The sequence below is a fragment of the Hylobates moloch genome, unplaced genomic scaffold, assembly GCF_009828535.3.
Source record: "Hylobates moloch isolate HMO894 unplaced genomic scaffold, HMol_V3 SCAFFOLD_18, whole genome shotgun sequence".
Taxonomy (NCBI): domain Eukaryota; kingdom Metazoa; phylum Chordata; class Mammalia; order Primates; family Hylobatidae; genus Hylobates; species Hylobates moloch.
The window spans coordinates 59,228,560-59,246,400 of NW_026652293.1; the positions used below are offsets into that span (position 1 = coordinate 59,228,560).

The following is a 17,841-nucleotide window of genomic DNA, read 5'->3' on the forward strand; positions in this document are numbered from 1 at the left end:
CAATTAAACATTTTTATTGTTCCATTTCCCACCTACTTCCGCCTAATTAGCGTGATAAATATTCACCTTTTACTATTATTTTAATAGGTTCCTTAGAGATTAAAATGTCATCCACCTTTGATTTATCTAGGCCTATATGTATATACACCCCTACCCTGACCAACAGACAATGTAGTGTATTTTAATTCTCTCTATACTTTAAGTGCCACAAAAATTATTTAATGTGTCACTTAGATTAATCCACATATTTACCCTTTTTGTTGCTTCTTCATTCCCTGAATCTTCATGTTTCTTTTACAAACTTCAAGTTTTTTCTTCTGCTTAAACAAAAACTTTAGTATTTCCTTTAATGTAGGTATTCTGGTAAGAAAGTCCATAAATTTGTCTACAACTGTCCTTGTATTAAGTTTATCCTTGAAGGCATTTTCACTGGTTATGGAAATCTAGGTTGGTAGTTATTTTGTTTCAGCCCTGTGAAGATGTCATTCCATTATCTTCTGTCTTCTATTGTTTCTGTGGAGATGGTAGCTCTCAGACAAACTGTTGGCTGCTCGTTTGTACATACTCCCCACTCCCATCCTGCCCTGGGTACTCTAATATTTTTTCACTTTGAGTTTAGTTTCAGCAGTTTTAAGATAATGTGTTTAGGCCGGGCGCAGTGGCTCACGCCTGTAATCCCAGCACTTTGGGAGGCCGAGGCATCCACAAGGTCTCCTGATCTCACGAGGTCAGGAGATCGAGACCATCCTGGCACCTGGTGAAACCCCGTCTCTACTAAAAAAATATATATAAAAAATCAGCCGGGCGTGGTGGCGGGCGCCAGTAGTCCCAGCTACTTGGGAGGCTAAGGCAGGAGAATGGCGTGAATCTGGGAGGCGGAGCTTGCAGTGAGCCAAGATTGCGCCACTGCACTCCAGCCTGGGTGACAGAGCAAGACTGTCAAAAAAAAAAAAAAAAGAAGAAGATAATGTGTCTAAAAGTCACTATCATTTTACTTACCTTGTTGGGGTTGATAGGAATTTATCTGTGGCTTGTTGCCTTTTGATGGTTTTGGAATGCCTTTAGTCATTATCTTTTAAAATACTGCTTTTGTCCCATTCTTTCTTTCTCCCTCTGCTGTTCCATTACACATTAGACCTTCCTCACTGTATTCCCTATTTATCGTCTCTTCTATATTTTCCACTCTTTTTTTTTTTTTTTTTGAGACGGAGTCTTTCTCTGTCCCCCAGGCTGGAGTGCAGTGGCGCGATCTCGGCTCACCGCAACCTCCACCTCCTGGGTTCACGCCATTCTCCTGTCTCAGCCTCCCGAGTAGCTGGGAATACAGGCGCCCGCCAACACGCCCGGCTAATTTTTTGTGTTTTTAGTAGAGACGGGGTTTCACCGTGTTAGCCAGGATGGTCTCGATCTCCTGACCTCGTGATCCGCCCGCCTCAGCCTCCCAAAGTGCTGGGATTACAGGCTTGAGCCACCGCGCCCAGCTTTTCCACTCATTTTTATCTTCATGTTTCATTCGGGATATTTTCTTCTGATCTATTTTAAATTACTAGCTCTCTCTTCAGCTGTTTCTAATCTGCTGTGGTTGTATCCACCGAGTTCTTAATTTTGACTGCTAGAGTTTATAGTTTTCATTTGGTCTTTTTTATTGTTGTTTCCAGTTCTCTTCTAAAATTCTCAATTTTGTCTCATCTCTTTTAACAAATTAAACATTTAAAATATATTTCTAAAAACTCCATTGTCTGGAGTCTGCCTACTGTCTACAGTTGATTTTCTTTTTGGCTTAGGGTTATTGTGTCTCCTATTGTCTCTTGAATTTAAATTGAGTTTTAGATACTATATATAAAAATTTATAGAAATAATTTGAGGCCTATAAAAATGCTATAGTCCTCCAAAGAGGACTTAAAGTTTGCCAACTTCCCCCAACCCTTGGTGGGTCTCTGGACTCTAATTTTGGCCTCCAACCCATTTAAGCCTTTCAAGAATGCCACTTAGCTTCTCAGCTACCTTTTCTGGAACTTGCAGAAGCCCCCAAGGAAAAAGCAACCCTGAACATCAGGTTCCCCCTTACTTCTTTCCTTCTTTTCTCAGATCCTATAATTCCTTAATGCCTTGTTGTTGTTTATTTTCTTTCTTTTTTTTTTTCGAGACAGAGTCTCGCTCTGTTGCCCAGGCTAGAGTACAGTGGCACGATCTTGGCTCACTGCAACGTCTCTTTGTGGGTTCAAGCGACTCTCCTGCCTCAGCCTACCAAGTAGCTGGGATTACAGGTGTATGCTATCACACCCAGCTAATTTTTTTATTTTCAGTAGAGACAGGGTTTTGCCATGTTGGTTGGCCAGGCTTGTCTTGAACTCGTGACCTCAAGTGATCCACCTGCCTCGGCCTCCCCCAAAGTGCTGGGATTACAGGTATGAGCCACTGCGCCCGGCCTCCTTAATGCCTTATTAATGCTCCAGTGTTCTTCAAGCAGGTTATTTTAATATTTTATTCCAGAGGAAACAGTTATTCACAGCAGGAAGGTTAATCCAAATTACCTAGTCTACTCTTACCAAAAGCAGAAAAAAACCTTAACTTTCCCCAAATAGTACATTCAAATTCTTTAGAGAAGTGCTTCTTTCTCTCCTTTTAACTTGAGTAAATGCCACGTTTGAGTTCTGTCACTGAGATGAAGAAGGGGAACAAGGAGAAAGACCTTGAATTAATTGCCTTTTAAAATACTAATCTCACTTCTGCACTTCATCATATTTGCCAACTCTGGATCTAGGGCCTCTTGTAGCCAAGGTTTCTGTTTCATCTAAAAACATGCCAGAAAAAATTTCAAAATCTCATAGACATTGTTAAGCAGACTGCTTCATTTTTTCTGTTTACTTCTTTTTGTACTTCATATTCTATGTGCAATTATAAAGGATATGAAAAAATATGTTCAGCCTACCATCTTTAAACTGTTTCATTAAATCTTTCATTTTACTTTCTAAAATTTATCCTACAGATAGACACAAACAAATGCACAAAAATATTAGCACTATATTAATAAAATGATGGAAATAACTCAAATATCTGTTAACAGGAAGTTGTTTAAATTATGGTACAATACAATCATTTTAAAAGATAAGCCAATATATCATAATTTAATTCCATTTTGTATGAAAATAATTTTTAGTATATGCACAGAAAAAGAAATCCATATGGTAAACATATAAATAAACATATTTATAACATATGCTAACTTAATACTATTTATGGAGAAGGCATTATAAAGAACTACAGTTTGACTCATTAAATCATTTCATAATATTTGAATTTTTATAGGGAAACTATTTTTACATAAATAAAACAAATAATCAAACATATCAAGCCAACTAGATTACTTCTACAGAGTTCTCATATGCTAAGAAGCCAAGCCAACATCAAAACGGTCTCTGGGAATACAAATTCATTTTACACTGAAGGCTGCATCTCCTTGGTTTGCAAAACAACCCGAAATAGGTCTCTATTTGAAAGCAGGTAAGATTAACTGGGCAAAGGCAAGCCCAGTGCTTTAAAGCATGGAACTTAGAATAAAACAGTCCTAACTAGTGATATTAAAGGGAAATAATTCATTTATACATAAAGATAGAAGAGATGATAAAGTGACCAGAGAAAAACATAAGTGGGGGTGGAGGAGCACTGAAAACGCATAGAATATAAAGGGCAGAAGTGGAACTGATGGAAACCAAGAATTAGAGTCCAGTAGGAAAGAAGCACGCACATACATTTCTATGTTTAAGATATGTAATGGCAATATGCTATAGCTAATCCTTTTCATTTTCGGATGGCTTGTGTATCTGATAATACTAATTTCATATTATGCTTAAATGAGTTAAACTGGGAAATAAACCCAAGTTTTAACACCTGTACTGCTAAAGAGAGCAGTATGATGTTACACTGAAATCACCTGACATTTTTGGTCTTAAAAATTCAGTAATTTTCAGATAAAAAAAATTCTATAATCCTAAAAGAGGATTGTTCTTTATTCACTTAGGTATCTACTTTTGCAGCTGTAGATACCCAACTGTATCCACACCTATATGCTTACAACTTTTCATTCCAGAGATTCCCAGTGCTACTACTCCCATTCCTGCACTTATGACAGACACTGATCATCAGTCACAGCACTTTGCCCCCGAGCACAGTCACTGAGCCCTCCCTTTCAGACTTCTATACAGTCATTTTCAATAAACTGGAGATAGTACGAGATAAAACCTATTTGCCATCCTACATATCCTTAAGCAAGATGTGAATTTCATTACAATTCAAAGACTTTCTTAGTGAATAGTGTCTACATAAACAGCTTTTTAAAAAACTCTGGGCTGGGTGCTGTGGCTGGCCGGGTGCCGTGGCTCACACCTGTAATCCTGAGGTGGGTGGATCACCTGAGGTCAGGAGTTCCAGATCAGCCTGGCCAACATGGCGAAACCCCGTCTCTACTAAAAATACAAAAAATTAGCTGGTCGTGGTGGTGTGTGCCTGTAATCCTAGCTACTTGGGAGGCTGAGGCAGGCGAATCACTTGAACCCGGGAGGCGGAGGTTGCAGTGAGCCAAGATTGCACCATTGCACTCCAGCCTGGGTGATGAGCAAAACTCCGTCTCAGAAAAAAAATAAAGACTTCTGGTAATTATCTTATGAATAAAATTGGCTCTCATTTTTTGAACTCATTAGATTAATAAATTAGGATATAAGCGTTGTCAAGATAACCCAAAGATGACAACATAGATATTTCCTGATTTACTTATTCTGAAACATTTTTTATAACCTGCCATTACAACTTCCTTGGTCACAGGTATCTGTCTGAGCAATTCTAGACTCATGCAAACTGTTGAAAGAACCTAATATACCCATTAATCCTATTCAACTGTACAGCCAATAGCATAATGAGGTCTGGGGCAATGCATTTCCAGTTTACTTAGCATATGTTCTGTGTAACAAGAGATAGTGACAGCAATGAAGATTTACTTTTGTATGTATGTATGTATGTATGTATGTATGTATGTATGTATGTATTTTATTCTTGTATTCATTCATTTACTGAGATAGGGTCCCGCTATCACCCAGGCTAGACTGTAGTGGTAGAATCTATAGCTCACTGCAGTCTCTGACTCTAGACTCAAGCAATCCTTTTGCTTCAGCCTCCCAAGAAGGTGGACTACAGGTGTGGACCTCATGCAAATGAGGATTTAAAAATAATATTTATCTGAAGGTTTCCTCCCATAGATATTTTTAAATCATTAGATATAGATGATGGTCTCACCATTTTAAAATTAGACAAACAAATGAAGAAAAAAAAAAAGAGAAACAAATTCTTACCAATTTTTCTGCTTCTGTGTTCATTTCCCTTAATTTCTTGATATGTTCCTTTTTAATCATGAGAATTTTTGATAATCTGGTCTACAAAGAAGAAATATTTTAGAATAAACAGGCATTTAGGTATATTGGTTAGACATTAAATTTCCAATTTTTTAGTAAGATATTTCAGCAATAGATTTTAGTGTTTCAACATATATATATAGCATAGCATTGTTTTTTTTTTTTTGGAGATGGAGTCTTGCTCTACTGCCCAGGCTGCAGTGTAATGGCGTGATCTTGGCTCACTGCAACCTCCGCCTCCCAGGCTCAAGCAATTCTCCTGCCTCAACCTCCCGAGTGGCTGGGATTACAGGCACCTGCCACCATGCCCGACTAATTTTTGTATCTTTAGTAGAGATGGGGTTTTGCCATGTTGGCCAGGCTGGCCTTGAACTCCTGACCTCAGATGATCCACTCACCTTGGCCTCCCAAAGTGCTGGGATTGCAGGCGTGAGCCAGGGCACCCAGCCATTTTTGTATTTTTAGTAGAGACGGGGTTTCACCATGCTGGCCAGGCTGGTCTTGAACTCCTGACCTCAAGTGATCTGCCCACCTTGGCCTCCCAAAGTGCTGGGATTACAGACATGAGTCACCACACTTAGCCTCATAGCACTCTATTTTATATATCTGATTAAACTGACAAGCAAATATTATTTTAAAAATCCATTGTAACTAGAACATGTCAAAAGGACTAAGGAGTCAATCTGAAGAAGCTTTCACTGGTCCAAAATAGGGCAATTTGTAGACCAGTAAGAACAATAACTGTAATGAACTAAAGCCAAATGTTAAAATCCATGAGTTTACAATGATACTTAGGAAGAAGAAATGACAGAGTGAGAGCAGTTCTGAAATCTTATTGAATGAATGGATCTAAGCATTGATAATCGATGGCAGCTAACATTAAAAAATAATTAGGTCAGAGATGCAGTGGCTCACATCTGTAATCCCAGTACTTCGGGAGGCCAAGGCGGGAAGATCACTTGAGCCCAAGAGTTTGTGACCAGCCTCAGCTTCCCAAGTAGCTGGGATCATGAGTCCAGGAGTTTGAGATCTCATCTCCACAAAAAATAAATAAAATTAGCTGGGTTTGGTGGCTTGCATCTGTAGTCCCAGTTACTCAGGAGGCTGAGGTGGGAGAACTTCTTGAGCCAGGTAGGTGGACGATGCAGTGGGCCGAAATCATGCCACTGCACTCCAGCCTGGGCAACAGAGCAAGAACACATCTCATAATAAATAAATAAATAAATAAATAAATAAATAAAGGGCCTCCTATCAAAAGAACACAAAACCATCTGTAAAAGTAGTCACATAATAACAAATAATCAGCCAACCAAAAAACCTAAATCCACTCAAACCTCTAGAAATAATTTTCAATTTACACAAGATACAAAGAACAGGTTAAATAATCCCACAAGGATTTAGTCAAAAAATCAAGACTGTGGGAGACTGTATGGATAAATAATCCAGTTTCTTCAATAAGTTGCATGGAGAAAAAAGGCACTCAACATTTAAAAAACAACTGAAAGATCTGAATACCAACTGGATATTTGATATTGACATTTAAATTTTTATAGATGTAATAATGATATCATAGTTGTTTCTTAAAAAAAAGAAATCTAGGCCAGGTGTGGTAGCTCACGCCTATAATCCCAGCACTTTGGGAGGCGGGTGGATCACCTGAGGTCAGGAGTTTGAGACCAACCTGGCCAACATGGTAAAACCCCATCTCTACTAAAAATACAAAAATTAGCAGTGCGTGGTGGTGGACACCTGTAGTTCCAGCTACTCCGGAGGCTGAGGCAGGAGAATCGCTTGAACCTGGGAGGCAGAGGTTGCAGTGAGCAAGATGGCGCCACTGAACTCCAGCCTGGGGGACAAGAGTGAAACACCCTCTCAAAAAACAAATCCCAGCTGGGCACAGTGGCTCACACCTATAATCCCAGGACTTTGGGAGGCAGAGGTGGGAGGGTCACTTGAGTCCCGGAGTTTGAGATCAGCCTGGGCAACACAGCAAGACCCCGTCTCTATGAAAAAGTAAAAAATTAGCCAGGTGTGGTGGCACCCACCTGTAGTCCCAACTACTCAGGAGGCTTATGTGGGAGGATTGCTTGAGCCCTGGGGTTTGAGGCTGCAGTGATCTGTGATCATGCCACTACACTCAGCCTGGGTGACAATATGACTGAAACCCTGTCTCAAAAAAAAAAAAAAAAAAAGAGAGAGAAAGAAAGAAAAAAAAATTTATCTCTCTTTTTTTTTGGAGACGGAATCTTGCTCTGTCACCCAGGCTAGAACACAGCTGCATGATCTTGGCTTCACCTCCCAGGTTCAAGCAATCCTCATGTCTCAGGCTTCCGAGTAGCTGGGACTACAGGCTCGCACCACCACGCGTGGATAATTTTTGTATTTTTAGTAAAGATGAGGTTTTACCATGTTGGCCAGGCTGGTCTTGAACTTCCTGACCTCAGGTGATCCATTAGCCTCAGCCTCCCAAAGTGCTGGGATTACATACAGGCATAAGCCACCATGCCTGGCCAAAAAAAGGGTTATCTCTTAGAAATAAATAATAAGGGCCAGGCGCAGTGGCTCACGCCTGTAATCCCAGCACTTTGGGAGGCCAAGGTGGGTGGATCACCTGAGGTCAGGAGTTTGAGACCAACCTGGCCAACATGGTGAAACCCCATCTCTACTAAAAATACAAAATTTAGCCAGCGTGATGGCAGGTGCCTGTAATCCCAGCTTCTCAGGAGGCTGAGGCAGGAGAATCGCATGAACCCAGGAAGCGGAGTCTGCAATGAGCTGAGATCACGCCACTGCACTCCAGCCTGGGCAACAGAGTAAGATTCTGTTTCAAAAAAGAAAAGAAAGAAAGAAAGAAATAATAAGGCCGGGTGTGGTAGCTTATAGCTACCCAGGCTGAGTGCAGTAGCATGATCATGGCTCAATGCAGCCTCAACCTCCTGGGCTCAAGTGATCTTCCCACCTCAGACTCCCAAGCAGTTGGGACTACAGGGACGTACCACTACACCTGGCTAATTTTTGTATTTTTTGTACAGATGGGGTCTCACTATGTTGCCCAGGCTTGTCTTCAACTCCTAGACTCAATCCTTGTCTATGTTGCCCAGGCTTGTCTTCAACTCCTAGACTTCCAGTCCTCCCAGCTTGGCCACCCAAAGTGCTGGGATTGCAGGTGTGAGCCGCTGTGCCTGGCGGCGAAACATTTTTAATGTTTATTTTGTCATAAGAAAAAATACATTTGGAACAGCAAAAAAATCAAAATATCAACTTCACTTAAGAGCAAAACTGAGAGTTTTATAAAACCTCACATAATATAAAAGGTAAGGACATAAAATAACTTTTATTTTTACCTCTTAAATATCTTAAAATAATAGTGGAAGTAGTATTTTAACTAGGCTTTACATATAGATTATAAATTTTAAATTAAGAACTAAAATCAAATACACAGACTTTCAGTTTACAGTCTGGGATATAAGAAGCTTGGAAGGTGCTACTCCATCCTAACACCAGGTAAAAAGCTGAACATACTTAAAAAAATCAATGACACTTGGCCGGGCGCGGTGGCTCACGCCTGTAATCCTAGCACTTTGGGAGGCTGAGACGGGTGGATCACGAGGTCAGGAGATCAAGACCATCCTGGCTAACACGGTGAAACCCCGTCTCTACTAAAAATACAACAAATAGCTGGGCGTAGTGGCGGGCGCCTGTAGTCCCAGCTACTCGGGACGCTGAGGCAGAAGAATGGCATGAACCCGGGAGGTGGAGCTTGCAGTGAGCTGAGATCGTGCCACTACACTCTTGCCCAGGCGACAGAGCAAGCCTCCATCTCAAAAAAAAAAAAAAAACAACAACAACACTTCTTAGATCTCTAAGAAAATTGAGGGCCAAGGCAAACTGTCCACAAAATTGGAAAGAATGAAAGGCAAATATGTAGAATCACAATTACTGGAGCAGAAACCCATGAGCAAAAACCTCTAGGAACCAGTGCTGGGGTAGGAAAAACTGAACTGTAATTTATGTGGTAGGTGTGGGAAAGTCTGACCTTAAATTAAGCATTTACTCTACGGGACCCAGTTAGGAGGGTTTTTTGAAAAGCATACTTGGTGAGTTTTACTTCCAGGGGCTTAATCTGGTTCGTAGTGAATACTGCAGAAATACCCCCTCTTGCTTCCTGCAAGGGGAAGGAAAACTAACAATTTTGAATTAAGATAGAGCATTCTGTTCTTAGCAAGGCCTGCCCTCAGGAAAAACTATTTAACCAGAAGCTAACATGCTAGGGTTTTATCAGAGGCTAACTGACCTGGGGGAAGAGAAAAACCCAACCCCAGCCCACTCTAGCCACCCTGTACCACCTAAGAGGAGGAAAAACTGAGGTGCATTTGTGAAGTTCACAGTCCAGAGGCTCAGGCTGACACAGTTCCTTTTACATAGTACATCATGTTTGGCAATTAAGAAAAAAGTACAAGGTATGCCAGGAGGCAAAAAACATAGTTTGAAGAGACAAAGCAAGCATAAAAACCAGCCTTAGATATGGCAGGGATGTTGAAATTTGAAAGAACTATGAGTAATAAGCTAAGGCCTCTAATGGATAAAATAGCATGCAAGAACAGATGGGCAATGCAAGCAGAGAGATGAAAATTTCTAAAGCTTGAGGATATATTATTTATTTTTCTTTTTTTTTCTGCCACAACAGTTATCTCAGAAGAGGATATATTAATAGGAACTTCCAAAACTAAAAAACAAAGAGAACAAAGACTGAAAAAATCAGCACAGAATGTCCAAGGATTGTGGGACAACTACAAAAGGTATAACTTATGCATTAATGGAAATACAAGAAGGAGAGCAAAGAGAGAAAAAAAGGAAGAACTATCTGAAATATAACGAATGAGAATTTCCCCAATTTAATGTCAAATACCAAACCAAAGATCTAAGAATCTCAGAGAATACCAAGCAGAAAAAACACCACAAAAACCTCTAGATTTACACATATCATATTAAAACTACAGAAAATCCAGGATAAAGAAAAATTCTGGTCCGGCTATGGTGGCTCACACCTCTAATCCCAGCACTTTGGGAGGCTGAGGCGGGCAGACTGCTTGACCCTAGCAGTTCGAGACCAGCCTGGGCAACATGGCAAAACTCCATCTCTACATACTAAAAAACAGGAAAAAAAAATCCTGAAAGAAAACACTTCACCGATAGAGGAGCAAAGATAAGAATTTCATCTGACTTCTTAGAAACCAGGCAAGCAAGAGGAGACTGGAGTGAAATATCCTGTGTTGGGAAAAAAAAATCTGGCAATCTAAACCTCTGCACCCTATGAAATTATCGTTCAAAAGTAAAACAGGACTGGGCATCATAGCTCACGCCTGTAATCTCAGCACTTTGGAAGGCCAAGAGGGAGGACTGCTTAAGCCCAGGAGTTGTGGAGCAGCCTGAGAAACACAGCTAGAGCTTATCTCTACAATAATAAATAAAATAAATAATTTTTTTTTTTTTTTTGAGACAGAGTCTCGCTCTGTCACCCAGGCTGGAGTGCAGTGGTACGATCATGGCTCACTGTAAGCTCCGCCTCCCAGGTTCATGCCAGTCTCCTGCCTCAGCCTCCCGAGTAGCTGGGACTACAGGCGCCCGCCACCACGCCCGGCTAATTTTTTGTATTTTTAGTAGAGACGGGGTTTCACCATGTTAGCCAAGATGGTCTGGATCTTGTGATCCGCCCGCCTGGCCTCCCAAAGTACTGAGATTACAGGCATGAGCCACTGTGCCCAGCCAATAAAATAAAATTTTTTTTAAGTGAAAGAAAAATACTTTCTCAGAGAAAAAAACTTGAGAAAATCTGTCACCAGTAGGACTGCCTTATAAGAAATGATTTTTTCTTTTTTTTTTTTTTTTGAGATAGAATTTTGCTCTGTTGCCCAGGCTGGAGTGCAACGGAGAGATTTTGGCTCCCTACAACCTCCACCTCCGAGGTCGAAGCGATTCTCGTGCCTCAGCCTCCCAAGTAGCTGGGACTATAAGCACCACCACGCCCGGCTAATTTTTGTATTTTTAGTAGAGACGGGGTTTCACCATGTTGGCCAGGCTGGTCTCGAACTCCTGACCTCAGTGATCTACCCACCTCAGCCTCCCAAAGTGCTAGGATCACAGGCGTGAGCCACCACACCCAGCCAGAAATGTTAAATGATGTTCTTTAAAGAAAAAGAAAATGATACATGTCAGAAACTCAGATATAAATAAAGGAAGTGTATCAAAGAAAGAATATGTTGAAGGTAAAATACAAACTTTTATTTTCCTTATTCCTAATTGTTCCAACAGATAACAGTTTGTTCAAAATAATAACAGCAACAGCATATTTGATTATATATGATTATGTGTATATATGCTTATGCATGCTTAGGTATAAATAAAATAATGACAGCAATGATACAAAGGAAAGAAGGGATGAATTAGGATTATTTTGTTATTATCAGGTACTGGTACTACCCATGAAGCTGTACAGTGTTATTTGAAAGTGGATATGGATTAGTTGTAAAAGTATATGATGTAAATTCTAGGGCAACCATTAAAGAAAGCTAAAAGAAAAAAAGTATAATCTATATGCTAAGAAAGCAGAGAAAAATAGAATTACGTAAACCATAAAATGCAAAAAAAGAGTGGAATATAAAAACAGAAATAAAGAATATGAGCAATAAATAGAACATAGTAATAAATATGATATTTATTACTATATGATAATCCAACTATATCAATAATCACTTTGAAATCTACTTTAAACATAAAGACACAGATTAAAAGTAAATGGATGAAGGCCAGGTGTGGTGGCTCACGCCTATAATCCCAGTACTTTGGGAGGCCGAGGTGGATCCCATTGCTTGAGCCAAGGAGTTCAAGACCAGCCTGGGGTACACTGACACCCCATGTCTATACAAAAAATACAAAAATTAGCAGGCGTGGTGTCTTGTGCCTGTAGTCCCAGCTACTTGGGAGGCTGAGGTGGGAGGATTGCTTAAGCCCAGGAGGTTGAGGCTGTAGTGAGCCACCGCACTCCAGCCTAGGCTACAGAGGGAGACCCTGTTCTCAAAAAAAAACCAAAAACAAAAAAAACAAAAACATAGCTAGTCTCGGTGGCTGACACTTATAATTCCAGCACTTTGGGAGGCTGACGCAGGCAGATTTCTTGTGGTCAGGAGTTCCAGACCAGCCTGGCCAACATGGTGAAAACCTGTCTCTACTAAAAATACAAATATTAGCCAGATGTGGTGGAGCACGCATGTAATCGTAGCTACTCGGGAGGCTGAGGCATGAGAATCATTTGAACCCAGGAGGCAGAGGCTGCCTGGGCGACAGAGCAAGACTTTGTCTCAAAAAAAAAAAAAAAAAAGTAAATGGATAAAGAATATAAGAATATGCCATGCTAACACTAATCAAAAGAAAGCAGGAGCAGTTATATCACTTTCAGACAAAGCTGACTCCAGAGCAAGAAAAGGTGTCAGGAATAAAAAGGGACATTATGGCTGGGCGCGGTGGCTCACACCTGTAATCCCAGCACTTTGGGAGGCTGAGGCGGGTGGATCACAAGGTCAGGAGATAAAGACCATCCTGGCTAACATGGTGAAACCCTGTCTCTAATAAAAATACAAAAAAATTAGCTGGGCGTGGTGGCGGGTGCCTGCAGTCCCAGCTACTCGGGAGACTGAGGCAGGAGAATGGCGTGAACCTGGGAGGCGGAGCTTGCAGTGAGCCCAGATCACGGCACTGCACTCCAGCCAAGGGTGACAGAGCAAGACTCTATCTCAAAAAAAAAAAAAAAGGCATTACATAATGAGAAAGGGGTCAATGTTCCAAGAAGACATAATAATTTTTTTTTTTTTTTGAGAGGAAGTCTTGCTCTGTCACCCAGGCCGGAGTGCAGTGGTGCAACATCAGTCAGCTCACGCCTCCTGGGTTCAAGCAATTCTCCTGTCTCAGCCTCCCAAGTAGCTGGGATTACAGGTGTCTGCCACCACACCTGGCTAATTTTGTATTTTTAGTAGAGACGGGGTTTCACCACGTTGGCCAGGCTGGTCTCGAACTCCTGACCTCAAGTGATCTGCCCACCTAAGCTTCCCAAAGGGCTGGGATTACAGGGGTGAGCCACCGCACCCAGCCAACAATACTTAATATTTATGTGCTTAATAACAGAACATCAAAACATGAGGCAAAATGATTAACTATTGACAACTAGATCAATCCACCATTATAGTTGGAGATTTTGATACCCCTCTATCAGAAATGAACAGATCCAATGGGCAGAAAATCAGCAAGGACATAAACTCAACAATACTATCAATTAACTGGATATAATTGGTATCTATAGACTACTTCATCCAACAACCGCAGAATATACTTTCTACTCAAGGTCATATAGAAAATTCATGAAGATCTCATTCTGGGCCACAAAACATACCTTAACAAAATTAAAAGAATAGAAATCATACAATGTATGCTCTTACACCACAATGAACTTCTACTAGAAATCAATAACAAAGAAAGCTATAAAATCTGAAGATATGTCTAAATAATACATGAGTCAAAAAAGCAATCTAAAAGAAGAAATGAAAAAATATTCTGAACTAGATAAAAATAAAAAGACAACTTGTCAAAATTTGTGTGATGCGGCCAAAGCAGTGCTTAGTGGGAAACTTGTAGTATCGAATGCATATATTAGTAAAGAAGACCTAAAATCAGTAATTTAAGCTTCCACCTTAGGAAACTAAAAAAAAAAAAAAATAGCAAATTAAATACAAAGTAAGCAGAATAATATAAACTAGAGCAGAAATCAATAAAATTGGAAACAGGAAATTAATAGAAAAAAATCAACAAAACCAAAAGCTGGTTCTTTAAAAAGATCAATGATACCGATAAGCCTCTAGCTAGGCTAAGAAAAAAGAGAGAGGACACAAATTATTAATTTCAGAAATGAAAAAGGGGCATCACTACAGATCCTATGGACTTTAAAAAGATAAACTCCTTGAAATTTCTAAAACTCACACAAGAAAAAAATGGAAGGCTCTGAATAGGCTTATATCTATTAAATAAATTGACTCAATAATTAACCTTCCAAAACAGATAGCATCAGGCCCAGATGGGTTCACTAAGGAATTCTACTAAACATTTGAGGAAGAAATTATACCCAACCTCTGCTATGTTTTAGAGGATAGAAGCAGAGGAAATACTTCCTAACTCATTCTCCAAGGTTAGCATTACCTTAATACCAAAATCTGACAAAGACACTGTGAAAGAAAACTATAAGCCAGGCACAATGGAATGTACTCATAGTCCTAGCTACTGGGAGGCTGAAGTGGGAGGATCACTTGAACCCAGGAGTCTGCGCCCAGCCTGGGCAACACAGATCCCCTGTCCAAACATGAAAAGAAAAAAACTATAGATCAGTATCTCTCACAAACACAGATGCAAAAATCCTCAATAAAATATTAGCAAATTGAATCCAATGATGTATAAAAGGATTTAAGATCACAGCCAAGTGAGTTTTTTTTTTTTTTTTTTGAGACAGAGTCTTGCTCTGTCACCCACGCTGGAGTGCAGTGGCGTGAACTCTGCTCACTGCAAGCTCCGCCTCCCGGGTTCATGCCAGTCTCCTGTCTCGGCCTTCCGAGTAACTGGGACCACAGGCACCCACCACCACGCCTGGCTAATTTTTTTGTATTTTTAGTAGAGACGGGATTTCACCATGTTAGCCAGGATGGTCTCTATCTCCTGACCTTGTGATCCACCTGCCTCAGCCTCCCAAAGTGCTGGGATTACAGGCGTGAGCCACTGCGCCCAGCCCCAAGTGAGATCTACCTGAAGTATGCAAGGCTGATTCAATGTTTGAAAATTAATTAATATAATCCATCACATCAATAGGCTAAAGAAGAAAAATATGATCAGATTGATAGAGGCAAAGTATTTGACAAAATTCAACACTCATTCATGATAAAAACTCTCAGTAAACTAGGAATAGACAATGTCCCCAGCCTGATAAAAAAAAAAATCTACAAAAAAACCCCATGTCTAATATCATACTTAATGGTGAGAAACTAGAAGTTTTCCCACCAAGATCAGGAACAAGGCAACGATGTCCTCTCTTATCACTCTTTTCAACATCATACTGGAAGTCCTAGCTAATGCAATAAGACAAGAAAGAGAAATAAAAGGTAGAATTGGGAAGGAAAAAAAACAACTATCTGTTTTAAGCAGGTGACATGACCGTCTACGTAGACAATCTGAAATAATTGACAAAAAAAAAAATCCCTGGAACTAGTAAGTGACTACAGCAAAGTTGCAGGATACAAAGTTAACATACAAAAGTCAATTGCTTTGTCAAACAATAACCAATTATGATGTGAGATTAAAAACACAGTATCATTTACCTTAACACCCTCCAAAATGGAATACTTAAGTATAAATCCAACAAATATGTACAAGACCTATGTGAGCAAAACTCTGATAAAAGAAATCAAAGAACTAAATAAATAAGAGATATTTCATGTTCATGGATAAGAAGACACAACACTGCCAAGATACCAGTTCTTCTCAACTTGATCTATAAATTCAATGCAATATAAGTCAAAATCCCAGCAAGTTGTTTTATGGATATTGACAAAATGATTCTAAAGTCTATATTGAAAGGCAAAAGATCTACTATAGCCAACACAATATTGAAGTAGAAGAACAAAGTTGAAGGACTGACACTAGTCAACTTCAAAACATACTATAAACCTACAGTAATCAAGACAGTGTGGTAGTGGCAAAGAATAAAATAAAATAGATCAATGGAACAGAATAGAGAGCCCAGAAATAAATCCACATAGTCAATTATCTTCAACAAATGGGCAAAGGCAGTTGCCCAACAAATGGGCAACAATGGAGAAAAGTCAGTCTTCAACAAATGGTGCTGCAACAACTGGACATCCACAAACAAACAAACAAAAAATGAATCTAGACAAAAACCTTACACCTTTCACAAAGGGAATCACAAACATAGATGTAAAATCCAAAACTGTAAAACTCCTAGAAAGTAACACAGGAAAAAAAATCTAGATGACTTTGGTTTTGTGACAACACTTTAGATATGACACCAAAGGCATGATCCATGTAAGAATGAAATGATGAGCTGAACTTCACTAACATTAAAAACTTCTGTTTGGTTAAAGACATTGTAAAGAGAATGAAAAGACAAGCCACAGACTGGGAGAAAATATTTGTAAAATATACATCTGATAAGGAACTGCTTTCCAAAATATACAAAGAACTCTTAAAACCCGATAATAAGAAAACAAACAACTGGATTAAAAAATGAGCCAAAGACCTTAACAGACACCTCACCAAAGAAGATATACAGGTGGCAGATAAGCATATGAAAAGATGCTCAATGAGGAAATGTATATGTCATCAGGGAAATGCAAATTTAAATAATAAGATACCACAATAAACCTATTAGAATGGCCAAAATCCAGAACACTGACAACACCAAATGCTGACGAGGATATGGAGCAACAGAAAATCCCATTCACTGCTGCTGGGAATGCAAAATGGTGCAGCCACTTTAGAACACAGCTTGTCGGTTTCTTATATAACTAAAGCATACTCTTACCATATGATCCAGCAATTATACTCCTTGGTATTTACCCAAAGGAGCTGAAAACTTACAGCTACACAAAAACCTGCACACAGATGTTTATGGCACCTTTATTCATAATTGCCAAAATTTGAAAGCAACCAAGATGTCTTTCAGTTTGTCAATGAGTAAATAAACTGTGGTACATCCCGACAATGTAATATTATTCAATGCTAAAAAGAAATGAGCTATCAAGCCACAAAAAGACATGAAAGAAACTTAAATGTATACTAGTAAGTGAAAGAAACCAATATAAAAAGGCTATATACTGTATGACTTCAAATATATGACAGCCTGCAAAAAATAAAACTATGGAAACAGTAAAAAGATCAGTGATTTCCAGGGGCTCAGGGGAAGAGATAAAAAGGTGGAACACAGAAGATTTTTAGGGCAGCAAAACTACTCTATATGATACATAATGGTGGATACATGATATTATACACTTGTCAAAACTCTTAAAATGTTCCACATCCTTAAATACCTTAATGTGAACTATGGTCTTTAGGTGAAATGATGTGTTAATGAAAGTTCACTGACTGGGCCGGGCGCGGTGGCTCACGCTTGTAATCCCAGCACTTTGGGAGGCCGAGGCGGGCGGATCACGAGGTCAGGAGATCGAGACCATGGTGAAACCCCGTCTCTACTAAAAATACAAAAAAAAATTAGCCGGGCGTGGTGGCGGGCGCCTGTAGTCCCAGCTACTCGGAGAGGCTGAGGCAGGAGAATGGCGTGAACCCGGGAGGCGGAGCTTGCAGTGAGCCGAGATTGCACCACTGCACT

The 17,841-nt window shown here is 39.8% G+C and overlaps 1 protein-coding gene across 1 annotated transcript in view; it reads right to left on the bottom strand.

The window, feature by feature from the left end:
- Nucleotides 1-17,841, bottom strand: part of LIN9 (lin-9 DREAM MuvB core complex component) — a 92,797-nt gene that overhangs the window by 28,352 nt on the left and 46,604 nt on the right. The window contains exon 10 of the mRNA XM_032137023.2: nucleotides 5,346-5,426. Coding sequence (XP_031992914.1) covers nucleotides 5,346-5,426 — 81 coding nt within the window. The remainder of the gene's footprint in view (nucleotides 1-5,345; nucleotides 5,427-17,841) is intronic.